Here is an 18,761-nt window from a genome sequence, read left to right as displayed (position 1 = left end):
TCTCTTTAGCTTGTACACTATGTTTTGTATTTTATATGGTTGTTATGTTTTTATGATGAATGAAATAAAGATCAATTCAATTCAAATTCAATTCACATTACGGTGTTTAGAAAGATCTGTCTTTTCGTATTCTTTATTCTTTTGGAAGGAAGACAAATGTGCCGCAAGTGCAAAAAGATTGATAGGCTGGTGTTCAATATACAGACAGACATACCCCTAGGACAACTTCCCCTGTCCCCCTCCCTTCGCTCCGCTAATTGCATGTTTAATATATGAACTTATCTTTTTCAAATAATGTATTCAGTGACTAATATATAATACACGTATGCCTATAGATAACAGAACAATCATAGTTCCATGTTATCGCGAGCACAGGACGAATTAATCACTTTAACCAGGGAGATACTGCTAACCCATACGCGGATACTGACGTATTTCCACAATTTCCTTTCAAACGTCAAATTTCTTTCACCGCGATAAGATTGTCAGATCAGTTGTCACTAAATATTCCAGAAGCGAATCCCCCACTGTACAATAACATACAACAACAAATAACATTAATACAGTTCATACAACGCATTTTATTAATTTGACGTATGATTATTAATGTTTGTGACATACACTCACGTTATTAGAACAATGAGAAGACGTAATGGTTGAAGTGTCCTTATTGTCTGATAATAACGCTTCCATTTAGAAGAAAAGGATTCAAATCTCAGCCCAACACTAACAGCTTTTGGCAAGATAAAAAAAATCCACATTTGCCACTCTCTACCCAGGTGTAAATGGGTATCTGGCAATTGATGGGATAATAATAATTGCAGCCTTTTGCATGGCCCTTAGAGAGATAACAGCACTGATGCTTACGAGGCTTCCATGTGTAAAATAATAATTAGAATTATTGTTATTTTTTAGTATAAAAATTCACCTAAAAAGTAAGCCCCTGTAGTCACGTACTTAAATCGTTATTAAGATAAGTATTAATCACAATAACACTTCATACACGTTCAAAATGTTTAGTTATGATTGTTTCTCTTCAAAAGAGCCGTACCATTTTTTAAATTTAAGCTTTACAAATTTTAGTAAATCAAACCGCAAAATCTCAATACATATATACTACATCCACATTATATCGTGGCATGCATGGAGGCACGTGCCACCAAATCGAATGGCGAGAAAGGGAGAGAGAGAGATAGAAAGGGAGAGAGAGAAAGGGAGAGAAGGAAAGGGGCGGAGGGGAAAGTGAAAAAAAAAATGATAAGACCCCTTCTACTGCATACCCCTAATCAATTATTACCTTATCACCCCCATTATGCCCGTGCCCCATGATGTCTTGACCCCTGTTTATACGCCTATACGTCATACTTTATATTTTTGTATATGCATTTAAAGCAAACAGACAGAATGATGTCATAGTGGCGGAAATAAAAACAAGATTTGGTTTATGCCTTTATTCAGTTCCAGGGTAAAAGTACAAAGTACTAAGTACCTGTTTGAAGAGGGTACGTGCAGACTATATTAACATTTGTAAAATATTAATTTATGAAAGAATTGCAAAGTACTGTGATCGACATGACGTATTCATAGTTAACACAAACAAACAAAAAGACCACCCCCAAAAAACAAAAACAAGACACGCTGTAATCGACGACTAAATTCCTTGACTCATTAAAATTGTGTATTATTATCTTTCTATGTCTTTTTAATCTAGGCCCTGATAAGCTTCACCTTACCCCTATATTTTCAGCTTAATACACGCATGAACCAAACGTTAATGTATAATCCATTTATTCCATTCACATTTTTATGGGGCGATCTTTATATTCAATTTGGTATTTGTATTCTTGGTTATCTTCGTGTTTTTTCCGTCGTGTTATTAAGTTAAATATTGAGGGAGCACATTACAATACATCAATATCACATCCAATCATCACCGTCACAAACGTATGTAGAATATCCTTTAAAAAGAAGAAAAAGAAAAAAAGTCAAAATTAAGAGATCAATGCAAAAAAATATGCTTGGAGAAAATGTGTAAAATAAATACGAGGTCTGTACTTTCCCTAGTATTGTATAAAGATATATTTAGGACAGCAAATACACACAACTGCTCTATTACGTCACCAAAGATCACACAATACCGAAGGTCTACCAGCACAATGGTGTTTGATTAGTAGGGCGAGGTTTGACCAACAATCAAACGATGATGACTCATTCTATATTCTACCAGTGCTCTGTTTTCAATGATCAGGGAAGCGAAAATAAGACAAGTCCTACTTTGCTCATTTTGTAATGATGAGTTTGTGTGTATGTTTTGCCAGCTAGTGGCAGTGGCGTAGCAAGAGGGGGGGGGGGGGGGGCACATGCCCTTGATCAAAATCGGTGAAAAAATATGTATAGAGAGAAGGAGAGAAGGAGAGAGAGAGAGAGAGAGAGAGAGAGAGAGGGTAAAGAGAGAGAGAGAAAGGGGAAGAGAGAGAAGTAGAGCGAGAGGCAGAGAGAGAAGTAGAGAGAGAGAGAGAGGGGGGGGGGGGTAGAGAGAGAGAGAGAAAGAGAGGCGAGAGAGAAAGAGAGAGGGCCGGAGGGAGGAAAGGAAAAGGGTAAAGGGGAAGGTTAACAAATGATGATAGGACCCATTCTAGTATCCTCCCCTAATCGATGGCCTTGGTACTTCACAATGCTCACATTTCATCCACATCTAGTAAGACCGTTACCCCCTCCCCGCCCATGGCATCCCCTCAATAACTATGCCCACCCTATGCCACTGTTTTACACAAAGCAACCATAGAGTGTACCATACTCACACCCACATCTTATTCCCTTTGTATAGAGATCTATTTTTAAAATTTGTTATTGTCATATATTATTATTGATCTATGAAATCATCGTATTGCAAGCCCAGAAACGAGAGTCCAATAAACGTATTGAAAATTGTATTGGCGAGTTGGAGAGAGAAATTTTCAAGTGATGTTCTGGAGAGAAGTTCAGATATAGGTCGAAATTATTGTCCAAGAACAACAGAAGACAGAAGCTAAACGAAGACTCTCAGGGTCAGGAAAGGAGGGGAGGGGGTTGTGGTCGAAATGTTTGAAAACCACGCGCACTCCCTGGGGCTGGAGTTTAATCCGTTAGAAACACCACCCAACTGGTAATCTGCATGGGTTTTAATCCCAAAAAGGCATTTTGTTCTGCACAGGTGCGTGCGTGTGTGTGTGTGCGTGCGTGTGTGCGTGCGTGTGTGTGTGTGTGTGTGTGTGTGTGTGTGTGTGGGGGGGGGTTAAGGGGAAATCCCCCGTAATATTAAGTTGGTTTTTAATAAAAGCAGAGAATGAAGGAAACAAATTAGTGAAAGTTTGAGCAATTTCAAATCAAGGAAATTTATGAATTCTTAAAGTTGTCAGCTGTTAAACACAAATTAACAACACTGTGACGTATTTTGCGAGCTCCTCTCCATATTTGATCTGTACAGAAAGTGTCATAAGCTTTCCTTTTCTTGATCATTGATGACGAAATATATTTGTTTCATGTAGGGGATGTATAAAAACATATTTGCAATGATTATATTAAAGGTGAATGTACGAATACCAGTATTAGATACAGGGCAAATGGGAGGGAAGCTCGCAAGTTACGTCACAGAGTTGCCAATTTTTGATCGATAGATCGCACCTTAAAAGATTCATAACTTTCTTATTTTCAAACTAATTTTTCTCACACTTTTACAGACTCATTACTCTCCTTTCTGCTACTATTAAATCCACTTAATATCAGGGGGACTTTCCTTTTAGTGGTTGCCATTTTGTTTTTTAGCTTAGGTTTAGTGTTAGATATAATGTTTGGACCAAGGTTGAAGTTATGAATAACAGTTACTGTAGGAAATTGATCATGGAGCAATTGTTGGCTTCACCCCAGTACAAGACCGACAGCCTCAGAGACCGGCAACCTAAACCATCAAAACTGATGACCCGGCCATTGCAAGCCAGCCCCCCCCCCCACTCCGTGGTCGGAGGGCCGCATTCGTGTTCCCAAAATCTCTGGTAACCCCTTTTTAGGCAACAAATTCCGGCCCGTATCAATTTTACACACCGGAGAGAGGGGTGCTTTCAAAGAGAGGGAACATGCATATGCGTACCCTAAATAAAACTGAGTGGGGGGGGGGGGGGGGGCAAGATACCAACAGAACTCAGCTTTTTGAGAGTTCACCATATAGTCCACCGGTGTTGTTCTTGTATAGTCGACTGGAATCTCCCGCAATCATTGTTGAAATATGTGTCACTAAAGTGCGTCAAATTGCACATCATCAACCCGCACAATAAAGACAGAAATAAAACCACATCGCAATCCAGATTGTGCTTGTTTCCAGTCATCATTTTATTGTGAAATTACGTCTCATAATGTTTGGTACAAATATCATAATATGTTTATGTTTGTATAATATTCATCATCATCCGAACTCAGCACGGAGCACCTCATAAAAAATGAGCAGTGCTATCCATCCATGCATGAATTGAATGAACAAGAGAGAAATATATACAGCAGAAAATGGGAAGAGAGCCCATGTTGTTTTCCTTATCTTTTCTAGACCAGTGAAATGATGCTTGAAATACTTGTACGATACACCCAATGAAAATACACACAATCTTATAAAACAACATAGAGGAAGAAAGAGAAAGATAGAGAGAAAGATAGAGAGAAAGAGACAGACTAGACTTTTAAATGGTAGAATTATTTTGATTTTGAGAAGTGTTTGTTTGCATATATTGGAATACACATTTGTATTGATAAGTATAGTACTCAAAACAGTGTATTGATTTATTTGCTCACAAGTATAATTTGCCAACATCAACGTTATTTGTGCATAAGTCGAGTATGTAAGTAATTCCATCCAATTAGAAATTACATTCCATATAACAAAGTGTTATTTGTATGTCTCTATTTTAAAGTGATGGGGAGACAGACAGACAGAAAGCGAGAGAGAGAGAGAGAGAGAGAGAGAGAGAGAGAGAGAGAGAGAGAGAGAGAGAGAGAACACTTAAACTTTTATACAAGCAAAAAGATACAAGTACGGACAGCGGACCAATTTAATTCCCATCTTTTGAAAACAATTAACTTTATGTTTGAAGCTTGCTGCTGCTCACATATACACATATTCCCAAAGCTAAAAAAAGTGTAGAAATTTAACTTTTGCAATGAAAGTAACACATTCCTAATTACATATCTTAATGCAATCATGCCTACAGCCTGAGAAAGAAATCTCTATACCTTCTTAATAGCAATATAACATTTAAATATTAGATTCTGCTGATATGCAAATAGTTGAGACACATTTAAAGACAGCATTTTCTGTTTGGTTTCCAAGAACAACTTTTCATTACAGACATTTTGTAAAAGCAAAGTCAAGTCAGGAATTCCTTACACAGCCTAATATAAAATGAATTATATTAATAAAACTCTCTGTATCAAATGGGGGATTACATGGTGATGAAATGGTTCAACATGACTCATTACAAAAGTAATAGGGCCCAAATGATTTCAATAATCCAATCCAATCCAAAAGATGTTTGATATAGCGCCTTTTCCTTGCAGTTACAAAGCCCTGCACAAAGGCTCCACAATGTTTGGACCACTTAAACAAACCAAAAGGTCAGTGATTTGTAGTAAATCAAATTAAATTTGGGGTTCAATGAATGCACACATACAATCCTGTTTCGAAATATTTGTCAAAATCAGGAGAGAACAAAATTATACTAAGTTTCATGCTGAACTCGTTAAAAGGTAGTTTGATTAAATATTTTCCTCACTGTTTTTCTCCAATGTGCAAAGTAAAAGCACAATCGTGTATCCCTCGGTATCGTTTCAAGAAAGACAAAAGTATGCACATTTATTCTGTAAGGCAGAAAAACATTCTTTCTGAATCGTTTAAATACCTGTATATCTATAATGAACATGTGTGTATACTGCACATGTGTTGTATATTTAATATAATACTGTATATGCTATAGTCCTCTTACTAATATTATATTTTCTTAAAATGGATTGAGTATTAGATTTCATACAAAGGGTACAATTTTCTTTATATATTTTCTGTTTGGATTTAATATACATGCGCTTTATACAAATAAAGTTGGGATGACGATAAAAATTGAATGCAATATGCAGAATATATACCAGACAATACAAGTTCAATAGAGGTATCTTGGTATGAGAAGTATACAAACAACAGGCATGAATTGCAATGCATTCACTAATGTTTGCGAAAAAATACCATTCTTACTTGAACAGCTAGAATAAATACTACAATTATTCATATCATACACTTAAAAAGAAGAACATTCTCCTCATATCTTAAAAATCAAATGAAAATATATTCCATTAAGTTGACTAGAAATAGGAATATTCATACACCATTTCTATATTGCACGATCCACCTCAATGTAGCCAAATTATTCATCTACATTTAAGAAGTGAACCCAAAAATAAAAGGTTAAAAATAATAATAATAATAATAATAATAATAAGATTCTGGGTATATATATCGCTTAATATATCTATCATGTCTCCAAGTGTTTTACAGATTCACTCCTCCCATCAAATAGCAACTTTTAAGAGATAAAATCTTTGAATAAGATAATTGATTATTTTCTACGGCACAAACGATATAGATATAAATAGTTTATAAAGATTTCATAATTCAAAGCTCAGGCAAAAATAATTTTGAACGTAGTGGTCATTTCATAAACTTTTCCCCTTAACAAGGGCAGTGTCATCTGGTCATCCTTACACAGGTCTGGCGTATGAATTACCTGCTTTACAAAGTCAAATACTAGTATCCAATCATTTTATACTAATAATGGCATAGATTTCAATCAAATACGCAGATTCTCAATTGGAATAATACAGAAGCACTACATTCATATAACTATCAGCTTGAAGAAGAAGAAAAATAAATCGAACAGATTAAACAGCAACCAGTTCTAATAAAACTTGCAAAATTCTGACTTCTGATATATCAATAACAAACTTAATCAAATATATCTGAATATAATTTGATTTAATACCATAACTTTGTTGAAGTACTTCAAATGATAAAACTTCTGAAATGCATAAATGTTTTTTGTTTATTTACATACCTCAATAAAGCTACCAATAAATATGAAAGGCACTTTGTTAAAAATGTGATCATAAGTAGAGGAGGACAGAGGCCCAAAAAAGTAAATAACACATTGACATCACCATAGATTAACATATCAAACTAAGAAGTTATAATAAAACAAAATAATATTTGTACACAGGAAGTTAAGACAGAGAATCAGCAGTTCAAATGTTTAGATGTTACATATAGAAATGGAATGCAAAATGTACAAAGAATCAAAGTCCATCACAATCATCATCTTGAATCTTCTTGAAATAGACGCTTCACTGATGAGCTTTAAAGAGGAACTCCTATTTTTTATGAGGTGGCATTTTAAAGTCAGAATTTCTAAAGTTAATTCTACATCATTTAGAATCATGACTGTTGATAGCAAGCAAATGATATATGTAAATATCTTTCACAAAAAAAGGAAGAAAGTATTAGGGAAAAACAATTCATGAAGGTGGTTAAAAAAAAACCTAAATCAATCCTGAAAGGAACATGCATTACAATGTTGGCAAGACAAGAGTGAATACTTATTCATCATTCTATATAACCATTATTTTATGCCAACAAACAGAAAAACTTTCAGGAAGAAATTTTTAGCATGCAGAAAAGATCCATCCATACCTTTACATTTCATAACCAATAACAAAATCAACTTGGGGCAAAGTGGCAGAAAATAGTTTATGTTTTGGTTTCATAAAAATGCTAGCAGAAATGCTGAATTGAATGCTATATTGGATTATCTTGCAAAGGTATTTGGCTATTTGACTGTATTTCATTTATCTGGAGCTCATTAGCAACATATTCAAAAAGACATTACAATGCACTACGATAAAGCGAAACTTTCCAAAACTCCTTATTTCCTACACCTAGCATGCTATTCATATCTATTCCTTGAAACAAGGAAACAAAGTTCATTGAACTAGTACTCTCTATTAAAGATAACACCCCTTATTTTGTATAAATACAAATATACGCAGTAAAAACCACTTTCACCATTGTTAAAGAATGAATTTCTTTGATATTATAGCACCGGAATAAATCGAGACAAAATCAATCTTCTTCTGTCTCAGACCTTCAATCCTTTAACATTTTCAATCTAGACTGGCATCCATGCCCTTTGTTTCACTATCAATGCATTTTCACCATTACCCTCACAGAAAACAGGCAAGTTTTCTCAAAGAAAAGACTGGTACAGCAGTCTATACAGCACTGGGAGTAGAAAACTGCAAAGAGGTTTTTATACAAAGTAAGAAAGGACACTTCAGGCTCTGACAGTCAACGGATAATAGGGGGTCATTTTTGTCTCTCAAACTTCATTTAGAACAAGTTGCTCAGTACCAGTCACCAATTTCTATTATTTCTCAGCAAGTTCTAATTTTTCAACTCTCTAAAATGACAGCATAACTGGTTGACCAATACAAAGACAAAATTGATTGAAATTAATTTCTAGCATAAATCTTTCATTTACTTTGCCCCTAAACAAACATTTTCATGAATTATTCATTTAAAACAATTTAATTCACCATTGTATTTAATGATTGTAATACTTGTAACTAGAGTGATATCATTCATGCTATTTTAAAAACATATTGTGGGAAAATATTTTTCAAAGGGGTTCAAGTGGGAATTTTTTGTAAAAAATATTCTGTGGTAAAAATTATTTTATAAAATCTTGCAATTCTCTAGGGCTCTTGATCTATGTTAATATGTGAATGACCATTATATTTGATTTCAATATTATATCAGAAGCATGTCTCTATGAAGGATTATTAAAGCCTTTATTCAATCTGTAACACAACATTTATTCTCCTTTTCCATCTTAAATGACTTGCAAGGAAGTTTAATAATGTTCTCAAATTGTTGATGGACTCACTTAGAATGCTCCACCTTATTGCAATAATATTAATATATTAGAGAGGTCAAGTAAACGTATGTATTATAAATACATTTAAATAATTAGCATGCATTTCTCTTATAAATAATCTATATAATTTATGCTGCATGATATATCCATTATAAAAAATACACAAGTTTCATGATGTTTACAGAAAAGAAAAAAAAAATCAAATAAACCAAACTCAATTCTAATGAGCTTAATGGGCTAAATTTTAGATAGACAAATCTTGACCAATAGATGAATTATGGGGTCTTTGTTCAAGCAAAAAAGTTTTTCTTTGATTTTGACTGGCCGATCACAGCAGGGGATGAATTCGACCTTTGACACAGGAGTGAAGCCAACCCATCAGAAGCAGAATATGATGTCATGTGATCAACAGGTTGAAGGGACGAAGCTATAAAAAAACATTCCATATCTTCCGAAGAGTCGCTCCTTTAATCAGTAAAGTTTTGTGCTCCTAATGTTCTATTGAAAAATAAGTCTAGAGGATAAAGTCTAGTAGTTGCTCATCCAACGTTCAAACATTTCATCAGCTGAACTGTAGAGGGCACCAACGCTGATCATAAGATCGTGTCAAACACATGCATGGACTTCTTGATGTTATCATCCTGGAAGGATAGACAGGAATAAAGAAAAACAAGACAAAACAATGTGAGAGGATGAACTTAGTTGGTTAGAACATCTTACTTCTGAGATCAGATTTTAACACATATTTCTTTCATAATAGTTGCCTTTCACAAACTGAAACATTGTCTGATGGTTACCTAGTATAGCAGCACATTCTACTTGCAAGGTGAAATGAATCTACGAAGGTGACATGTGTATACAAGATTATTGTGCTACCAGTGTTTGGGGAAGCAATATCCATGATACCGAATATAATTGTAAACAGTATTCACTTTAATGCATTATGAATTGGTTTAGTTAGGAGTTGATTACTTCATACATGATTATAAAGTGATCCAAAATTTGCTCCATGTCTCATTTCTTCAAAGGGATGTCACTGGGTTTTAGATTAGGTTTGGAGTATGCGGTTTGAGTATAAATATTACTTAGGAGAAATCCTGAAACTGGTTGCCATGGTTACTTCATACTCACTCTTTTACATGAATCAATGAACTCATCCATGGATACCACACCATCTCTGTTCAGATCCATTTTCTGTAGGAACGGGGGAGAGAGAGAGAGAGAGCATTAACAAGAGATCTTACACGTACATGTACATATTAGTACAGTCAAACCTGTCTATAGCAACCACCCAAGGGAAACACAAAAAGTGGCCTTTGTAGACAGGTTCCTTTAGTACATGATTCAATGAGAAACCATTTTCAAGGGAAACAACAAATGTGGCCTTTGTAGACAGGTGGTCACTAAAGCAGGTTTGACTGTAGTAGTGGTTATTTTACCTGATTGCTAAGAAAGTATAAATGCTTGTTAGTAAGCAACCAGAGGACCGACAGCTTTAGGTCCTTTCTGAGGGACCTGGTAATGAGGATTAATGAGGGCACTAGCACATCGACTTGGTTTGGAACCCGGTCACCGGATTACGAGACCACTGCTCTACCAACTGAGCTAAATTAAATTGATTGTTCATTACATGATTTGATTATTCTTATGCTGTATAGATAAATATTTATTGGTCTCTCATCATGATAAAACAAATAAAAATAAGATTATTGAAAACGTTCCAGGAGGAAGTCACTTAAAAGGACGAATTGTTAGAAAAGCAAACAATACAAGAAAAACCTACTCTAAGAGTCCCCCACCATGCCCTATCTTCAAGATAGAGGGGGGAGGGGGAGGAGAAGATTGGCACTCAAAGATGTAAGGCCAGGATTCCTTCTTAGGGTATGTGAATTTTAGCAGAAAATCCTTAAGATCAGGGGCTTTATATTCAAGATTTTTTTTTGACAATTTCCAACATCTGTTCTTATCTTTTAAAGGCATCGTTTCATGATGTTAAATCAGAGATGAATTCCCCTACATGGTATCAGTGCCTGTGATATGGTGTAATACTGAAGCCCTAAAAAAATTATGTTTCAAAATGATCATGAAGTGCCTCAAAAAAAAAATCTTTTCTCCAATAGACTATTGTGTTATAAAAGCCGTTAGGAAAAACGAAGAATGAAATTTCGATTTCAAATCATAAATATCTTGATAATCAGACAGGCAATCGGCTTGTAAAGTCATGGGATTCTTGACTGACCTAAAGGTTTATAATTATGATTGCAGCATGAGCTAAATCCAGGATTTTGTTTCAGAATCTGAGGCAATGTTACCAAGTCACTTTAAGTGATAAAATGCTAAATTTGTTATAGTAAGCTCTTTGCACCGATGGGTAACTGAATTCTTGGTATTATCTTGAGATCAATTCATTTAAGGAAATGGGAAGCTTTGGAAAGTTTAGAATAAATGTTTTCAGTTTTTAATTTTCTCAATATACAACTTCCTGACCCTCCTCTATTTTTTTTTCTCATTTTTTTCTTCTTCTTTTTTTCTCTTCTTTTCTTTTTATTTTACTTTTGTTTGTTTGTTCGTTCTATGTTGGTGTGTGTTTTATATACTGTTGTACTTGTTATGTGTTTAGATGTTGTGTGGGGCGGGGGGTAGTAGGTGTTTTCTAGCTTTTTCTCTTTTTATATATATAATTTTTTTTGTCTCTAAAGGAAATTGAAGAGGAATATAGGTTAACAGAATATTGTGGAAAAGAAATAATTTGAGATTTATAATCAAACTGGTCGAGAAAATATATATATTTTTTATTTTTTATTTTGGTGAAAATATAATTTTGTTTATGTGAATATTTTTCATCTGTAAATGTGTTCATTGGAAAATTTATTAAGGCCTATGTTAAAATTATTTTGTTATTTTATATACAATGTTATAAACAATGTACAATTTTTCTTTATGAGAGAAATTAATAAAAACCTATGAAAACAAAAAAAATACCAAAGCGGTACCACAAATCGGAATAAAAAGAAAACACTTTGAAAAAAAAAAAAAAAAAAAAAGAACAGTAAAGGAAGAACAAACCTGGAAGACTCTTTCGACGTGTTCTACCGGTGAGATATCTTCAACCGTTGGCTCGGAGTATTTGCCCATCATGTCGTATATGGCTTGTACTATATTTAACATTTCCTGAAAGAAACAAAGAGTGGAAAGTTTATTAGCTTTATCTGGTATTTACGACAAAAATGAAATTCTATCATCTCTCAAAAGATAATTGGAAGAATAGAACCAATGGAAAAAAAATCATATGAAAACTGAATTGAAAATGCCCCAAATTTAGGGTTGCTGAACAGCTATCCCCAAAGGATGCATATATTTGATGCAGACATCTGGACATGTGTCATCAATTTCCTTCAAAATTTACTTATTGTTGCAAAAATTAGTTATTGAGTCAACGCCATAATCTGGCAAGTGTACATTAAAACTGTAACATTAGACTGTCATAAAAAGAGACCAAACTCAAACAAATGAACCAAGCTTTTTGAAAATATTCAAATGACAAATTTGTTTAGTTTTGTTTCTTGGATATATATGTGCTCCCCTCTTATTTTTGTTCATTGTATATTATATACCGGTACATGTAATATGTCAGTTTTTTATGATATGTTCACCTCTTATTCTTGTTCATTGTTTATATATATATATATATACATGTAAATATGTTATATGGACCTCTGCTCTTGCAGCTGAGTCTGGAATAAAGTCTTGAATGGAATTGAATTACAGGTATTGTATGCACCATTTTCATTGCAAGTGAATAGTACTTGCTTTCTAAAAGGGTCTACTGCCCTCTTGTGTTCCTATACTACCCAGAGAAGACAGACACAAGACTTGTTTATACTTTTAGCGAGACAAGGAGGCCTCACTATCATACAATAACAAAACACTAGAATACAGTTAGCTTCTTACAGAATTTGTTGTTGTCAAGGAATGAAGGCCTTTTCTTGACATATGACTACTATTTTGAAGAAACAAATGCATCTGCAGCAACTTTACACGAAATGGTTGCAAGTGAATTCAGTTGGGAAAGTAACACAAACTAGTTTTGTCCAACCCTCACCTAAAGATAAACACTTCAATTTTGTTTTGTTCATCAATCTCTCTCTCTCTCTCTCTCTTTTCCTCTATCTCACTTCACCACCTCTCTACCATTTCGCATCCTTCTAGCGGCATGTCTGTAAACTAATGTCATCAAGCCGGCAGCATCTCTACAGCTATAATAATGTTGTTTGTAACTCTACACCTTACATCCAATCTCCAAGCGGATTTATATGCATGTAGGACACCGTTCCCCTAATGGCTCTAGATCATGTCAACGGCACGCTTTGTGCCAGAGATCCCTTCTGTCACATTTAACTTGACAAACTAATGAAAAGAGCTAATAAGGTGCTGGAAAGTGGAACACATTGAACCCTTCGATAGGGCCTCGGCTTTGGAGCAAGATAACCTTGTTTTTGTCTGAGCAATAACAAGAGGCTGGAGTTTGTAAGAGGGAGTATGGAGAGTTAAGTTGAGAGAAAAGATGGGGTAGTGATTGCTGTAGAAGAGAAGAGCTAAAAATATTATTTTGTATATATCGTCGCTGTTTTCACGAAGTGACGGTAGTGAAAAAAAATTGCATTCACTTTGCGTTACAATTTTCCTCACTACCGTCACTTCGTGAAAACAAGGACGATATGTCAATCATATTAAAAATCAATCATCTAACTTACTTTACGGTAGTCATGAGATGTGGAAGTCATTTTGGAATATATTTCATTAAAAATCCTGACGCAACTCGCCAGATCTTAGGATGAAGTTCAGCTTATCAGTGTATCATTTTAAAAATTCATCCATCAATTCAAATTGTCTTTAAAAATGTAAGAATCTATCATGGATATTTGAAGCATCTACCATACTCTGAAATAACAAATAGCAAAACGAAACAGTATATGAACGAGTGAGACCAATTACCTCTTAAAGATATGTGTAAAGGACACAGGCTGTCAATGTAAAAGGGTTCTTAGGAACTTTGATATAATTTATGGGTTTGTCTAAATTGGAATGAAATTGAACTGAAACAGGGTCATACTGTCACTCATAGGATCATCGTAAACTATGGGCCATAGCCACTCTCTATTCATCAAAATATCGCTAGCATTTTCAAGTGTTTGAAAGTGCGCTCGCAAGAAAAAGATGGCTTGTAAAAGGATTTATAAATAGTCCTGCTTGATAGCACAAAGGGGGTCCAAATGAACTGCCATTGGATGACCCAGTTTAAAAGGACACCCCCCTGCTGACAAGCGATTATCTGTGATGGGCAGACCTGTTTGCAACCCGTCCCTGGGGGGTGTTTCACAAAGACTAAGATCGACTGTAAGTTGAATTTAAACATGACTGGCTGTTCATGCCACTAGTTCCTCTAACCATTCCTGGCATTGGTTTCTCAAGGGAGAGTAAAAATCATGATCACAAATCTACATTTTTTATAGTACATTATTGAAGGAAAGAATATTATCTAAAGATCATATTTGAGAGACCAATGGTGAGAGCAACCAGTTGCATGAATGGCCTGCCATAGGTAAGTCCAACTTAAAGTCGATCTTAGTCTTTGTGAAACACCCCCCAGGACATGAATGCTAACTTGGTTTGCAGCTAAATGTCACACAATGAGAAACGAGCAGGGGTGAATTATGAGAAGGGCAACACTTTGACATAAGATGATAAGGGTGAACGCCCTTCTGGCTCTAAACACATGTAATATCAATTGACAATTACATCAAGCACATATATAAAGCAGTGGGTGGATGGATACTGAGAATCTCGGCTGGTTAACATATCTTGACTTTAAGACAGCTCCATTGGCAAATCGCATATATATATATATATTCCAGGAAAAAGACCTAAAGAAATGTCTAACTGTATTGCTCTAGTTCATTATCAGGATATTATAGGGAAGAACACAAGGGGCGCTATTTTTTTTGACAGGTTCGACAAGATATATTTTCTCCTAAAGCTGGGAGATGATATAAGTGCCCACTACACAGGCGATTGACCATTAGAGAGGTGGCAATTAAAGATAGGTTTGACTGCCTCCCTCCTTTGATATAGAAGTAAAAGGAGAGTATAATTGGTAATGTGAATTCTTCAAAATATTTATCATACTCACAAGCGGCTCCCCCTACAAAGCCTGTAAATTATATCCACCCTCCCATCCTTCAAATAATTCACAAAGTTCGAGCAATAAATAAGACACCGAACCCTAACAAGATCCTATGTTTATTCTTCTTGTTTAGGACAGAATACGACACTGGATAGCCCTCTCATTCTCTCCTGTTTTGCAAAGACATAAACTAAAAACTCAGTTGCGTCACCTTTAAGTTAAACAAAAAATGAAATAGGGAGAAAAACAGTGGATGGAATAATTGGGTTTGCCGACGCCTGGGATGTAAGGGAAGAATCTAAACCAATATATTGACATTTATGAAATTGATTTATAATGAAAGGAGATACCATAATTTCTACGGAGGAATGAATGCTTTCACGCCAGTGCTATAAAAAAAGTCCCAATGGAGATACGATGAAACAACAGATACTAAACAGATTGATATTTGGAGATGGGCAGGGGAGTTTGAAACTTGTATTAAAGCTTTACACAGTGAGGTATCAAGAGAGGGGGGGGGGGGGTAATGTGCCCCTTACCCGTCAAAATACGCCTACACTATAATAAAATACAAACATGTACCCCCCTCTCTTACAATTGAGTTTCAGACCCTTCTCTTTTTTGTTTTGCTTGTTAGAAATTTGAACATGAATCTAATACCTCCCCCTCTTCTGTGGCCCAAAATCTACATAACGGTATAGCTAATTCAAAGAAATGTGCCACCCTCCATTAAATTTGAGACCTTCTACTTTTTTTCTTTGCAAATATTTTGAACACATACCTGTACCTATTATCCAAAGCATTTCTCAGTTATTTATGTAAAATACAACGGCTGGTTAGTTAAGGTAAACAACTTTCACAGATGCAAAGCACGTAAATATTTAATTATCAACTTCTACACCAAGACTGATGTAATCTATCTTTAAATCCCTGAAATGTGATGAAAAAAATATGAGGGGGAAGACTAATGTGAGATAAATATCCTCAGCTGGGAAAAGGAAGAGAACAACATGGATGTCTTTTTAATTCTTCATCTCATTAGTGTCATCATTATTCCATCACGCCTCTTCTCTGATTTTCTAATTACAGTCCGACCCATCGTCACCTGTCCTATCGACTAGATAACAGAGTTTGTTGATCTGTATCCGTGAGCGATGTCATCCCGCCCTCGACATCCTGCCCATCTTTCTTTTCTCTCTCTTTTTTTTTGTAGAGGTAATCTGAGTTCTCTTACCACATATTCAAATGAAATTATTGATCACTGACAGCCAACAGAAGAGAAAGACGAAGAAGAAGAAGGAAAAAGAAAAAGAAGAAGAAAGAAGAAGAAAAAAGAGTTGTGGGAGGAGGAAGCAGGGAGAGGAGGAGGAAGGAGAGAGGAGGAGGAGGAGGAGGAGTAGGAGGAGGAAGAGTAGGAGGAGGAGGAGGAGGAGGAGGAGGAGGAGGAGGAGGAGGAGGAGGAAGGAGAGAGGAGGAGAAGGAGGAGGAGTAGGAGGAGGAAGAGTAGGAGGAGGAGGAGGAGGAGGAGGAGGAGGAGGAGGAGGAGGAGGAGGAGGAGGAGGATAAGAAGAATGAGAAGAAGAAGAAAACAGGGGAAAACCACTACACATAAAAGACTGTAAATACATGAATATGATATGTGCTTAATAATTTTGGCAGAAGATTTGAGCAAAGGAAGATAAGGAAATTGAGCTAGTAGTCCCAATCCATGTACATCTCGTATGTGCATTTTAGTGAATGTAATTTCCAGCAAGTTTGAATTTGTTATGTATTTTACTCATCCAGTAACCAATCACAAATTTACAATAAATTCAAGGCAATTTATTTTATAATGCAACTACATTCTAGATAAGCTTTGAACTTACATTTAATCATTCATTCAAGCTCCTAGCTTAGATAATGTGATCTATACTGGCATCAAAAGGTATAATTGGGAGGCAGTGTGACCCAGTTTGTGTTAGCGGTTAAATCCTATTGACAGTGGGCATTTAAATGACGTAATTGGGAAAAAATTATTCTTCATAGGAAACGCCGATGAACTTCATTTTCAAGTTCTAATCATCTATACATCACAACACAACATTTCTGGAGAGGAGTTGATTGAATGCAAGCCCAAATTACAAAGTTCCTAGTATTGTTGTTGCACTATGGAAATGAATTTCCAAAAGTATAAATGGTTGCTTTGTAAACAGCAAAATTGTTCTTTCATTCTGCTTATAAAACATCATTATTCCAATGAAATGAAATTAATCTGATGAATTAGACATGAAATTAATGTCTTACACACATGACAGATTTTGAAATTGATTGTGTATGTTAAAGTTGCTGCTCAGAGAATGTGGCATTTCTTTACCTGCTTGTCTTTGCCTTTCCCTCTCATCTCTTCTCTATTTCTCCTTCATCCTATACTCTCTCTTTTCCTCAGTGCCTCTTTTAATCTCCTCTCATTTTAAAAGTTATCTTATCCATCGTACTCAACTTTGTATGGAAAGTATAAGTATTTGAAGGATGGACACATATGTTCATTTTGTACTTGTCTATGGTAACCAAGTGATACCTGTATTAAGCCTATATGGGAACCAGAGAATTCAGTAGTTATCAGGTTTATGTTCACATATATACCTTCAGCCTCTCCTAGGCTTTTCTATCAACCCCTTCTGTGGTCTTTGGTTGCAAACACCACCTAATAAGTGGAGTATTGTAAAATGTGATTAGAAAAAGAATGTCTCTGTTTTAGCTCCTGAATAACTAACAGGTAACTTCATTCTAGAAATTGTATCTATAGAAGAAATTTGTTGGCTTATCTAACAATGCAATTATAGTATTACAATTCAAAACTATCCATCTAGGACAATTGTCCTAAATGTAGGTTGCACAGGAGGGTTGATAAGGTAACTTTGCAAAATGCAGTGGTACACAAAGTCATGTCCAGATAGCAAAGTGCATAATTGTAGAAAATCTTCAATTTTATGGCACATAGGCAGAGCCGTATCGTTTTGACATGGAGCTGGTAACATTCTTTTAATAAACTTGATTAGCTTAAAGAAAATTAAAAAAAAAAGTCAATTAAAATATGTCAAATGACAACTTACAATACCTTGATCTCACAGACAGCTATGCCTTTTCCATTCCAAATAAGTCGACCATACCACTGCAGTTCACTAAGCTACCAAAATTAGATTTGAAAAAGATGTGCTTACCTCTCTCGTAATGTAGCCATCTCTGTTGATATCGTATAGGTTGAATGCCCAGTTTAGTTTTTCTTGCAGTGACCCTCTTGCCAGTATTGACAAGCCTTGTACAAACTCCTGCAAGGGGGAGAAGATTAGTCCAAGGTAGAGAGACGCAATGCTAGAAAATAGATTATCTCAATCAATCAAGCAATGATGCAATTAAAAGCAAAGCCACAGTGATTCTAGAAAGATTGAACAAGATGTCTGTTGAGAGCCAGAAGGGCATATCTAGGGGTCAGTGAAACAAAGACGTAACTCCATTTTGGCCACTTTGAGAAAAAGTGGTTTATGTGTCACTGAGCACTTGGGCCTTAAGGAGTTAAGTCTCACTAGCCATTGAATTTA

The 18,761-nt window shown here is 35.4% G+C and overlaps 1 protein-coding gene across 1 annotated transcript in view; it reads right to left on the bottom strand.

The window, feature by feature from the left end:
* Positions 1-4,344: 4,344 nt before the first annotated feature.
* Positions 4,345-18,761, bottom strand: part of LOC115924030 (Kv channel-interacting protein 4-like) — a 51,227-nt gene continuing 36,810 nt past the window's right edge. The window contains exons 4-7 of the mRNA XM_030985606.1: positions 18,384-18,491; positions 12,066-12,170; positions 10,131-10,193; positions 4,345-9,640 (exon numbers count right to left, since the gene is read on the bottom strand). Of these exons, the coding sequence (XP_030841466.1) occupies positions 9,593-9,640; positions 10,131-10,193; positions 12,066-12,170; positions 18,384-18,491 (324 nt within the window). The 3' untranslated portion in view covers positions 4,345-9,592. The remainder of the gene's footprint in view (positions 9,641-10,130; positions 10,194-12,065; positions 12,171-18,383; positions 18,492-18,761) is intronic.

Source organism: Strongylocentrotus purpuratus, unplaced genomic scaffold, assembly GCF_000002235.5.
Source record: "Strongylocentrotus purpuratus isolate Spur 01 unplaced genomic scaffold, Spur_5.0 spur5_scaffold_15, whole genome shotgun sequence".
NCBI classification, from domain to species: Eukaryota; Metazoa; Echinodermata; class Echinoidea; order Camarodonta; family Strongylocentrotidae; genus Strongylocentrotus; species Strongylocentrotus purpuratus.
This window is presented reverse-complemented; position numbering and strand designations above follow the sequence as displayed.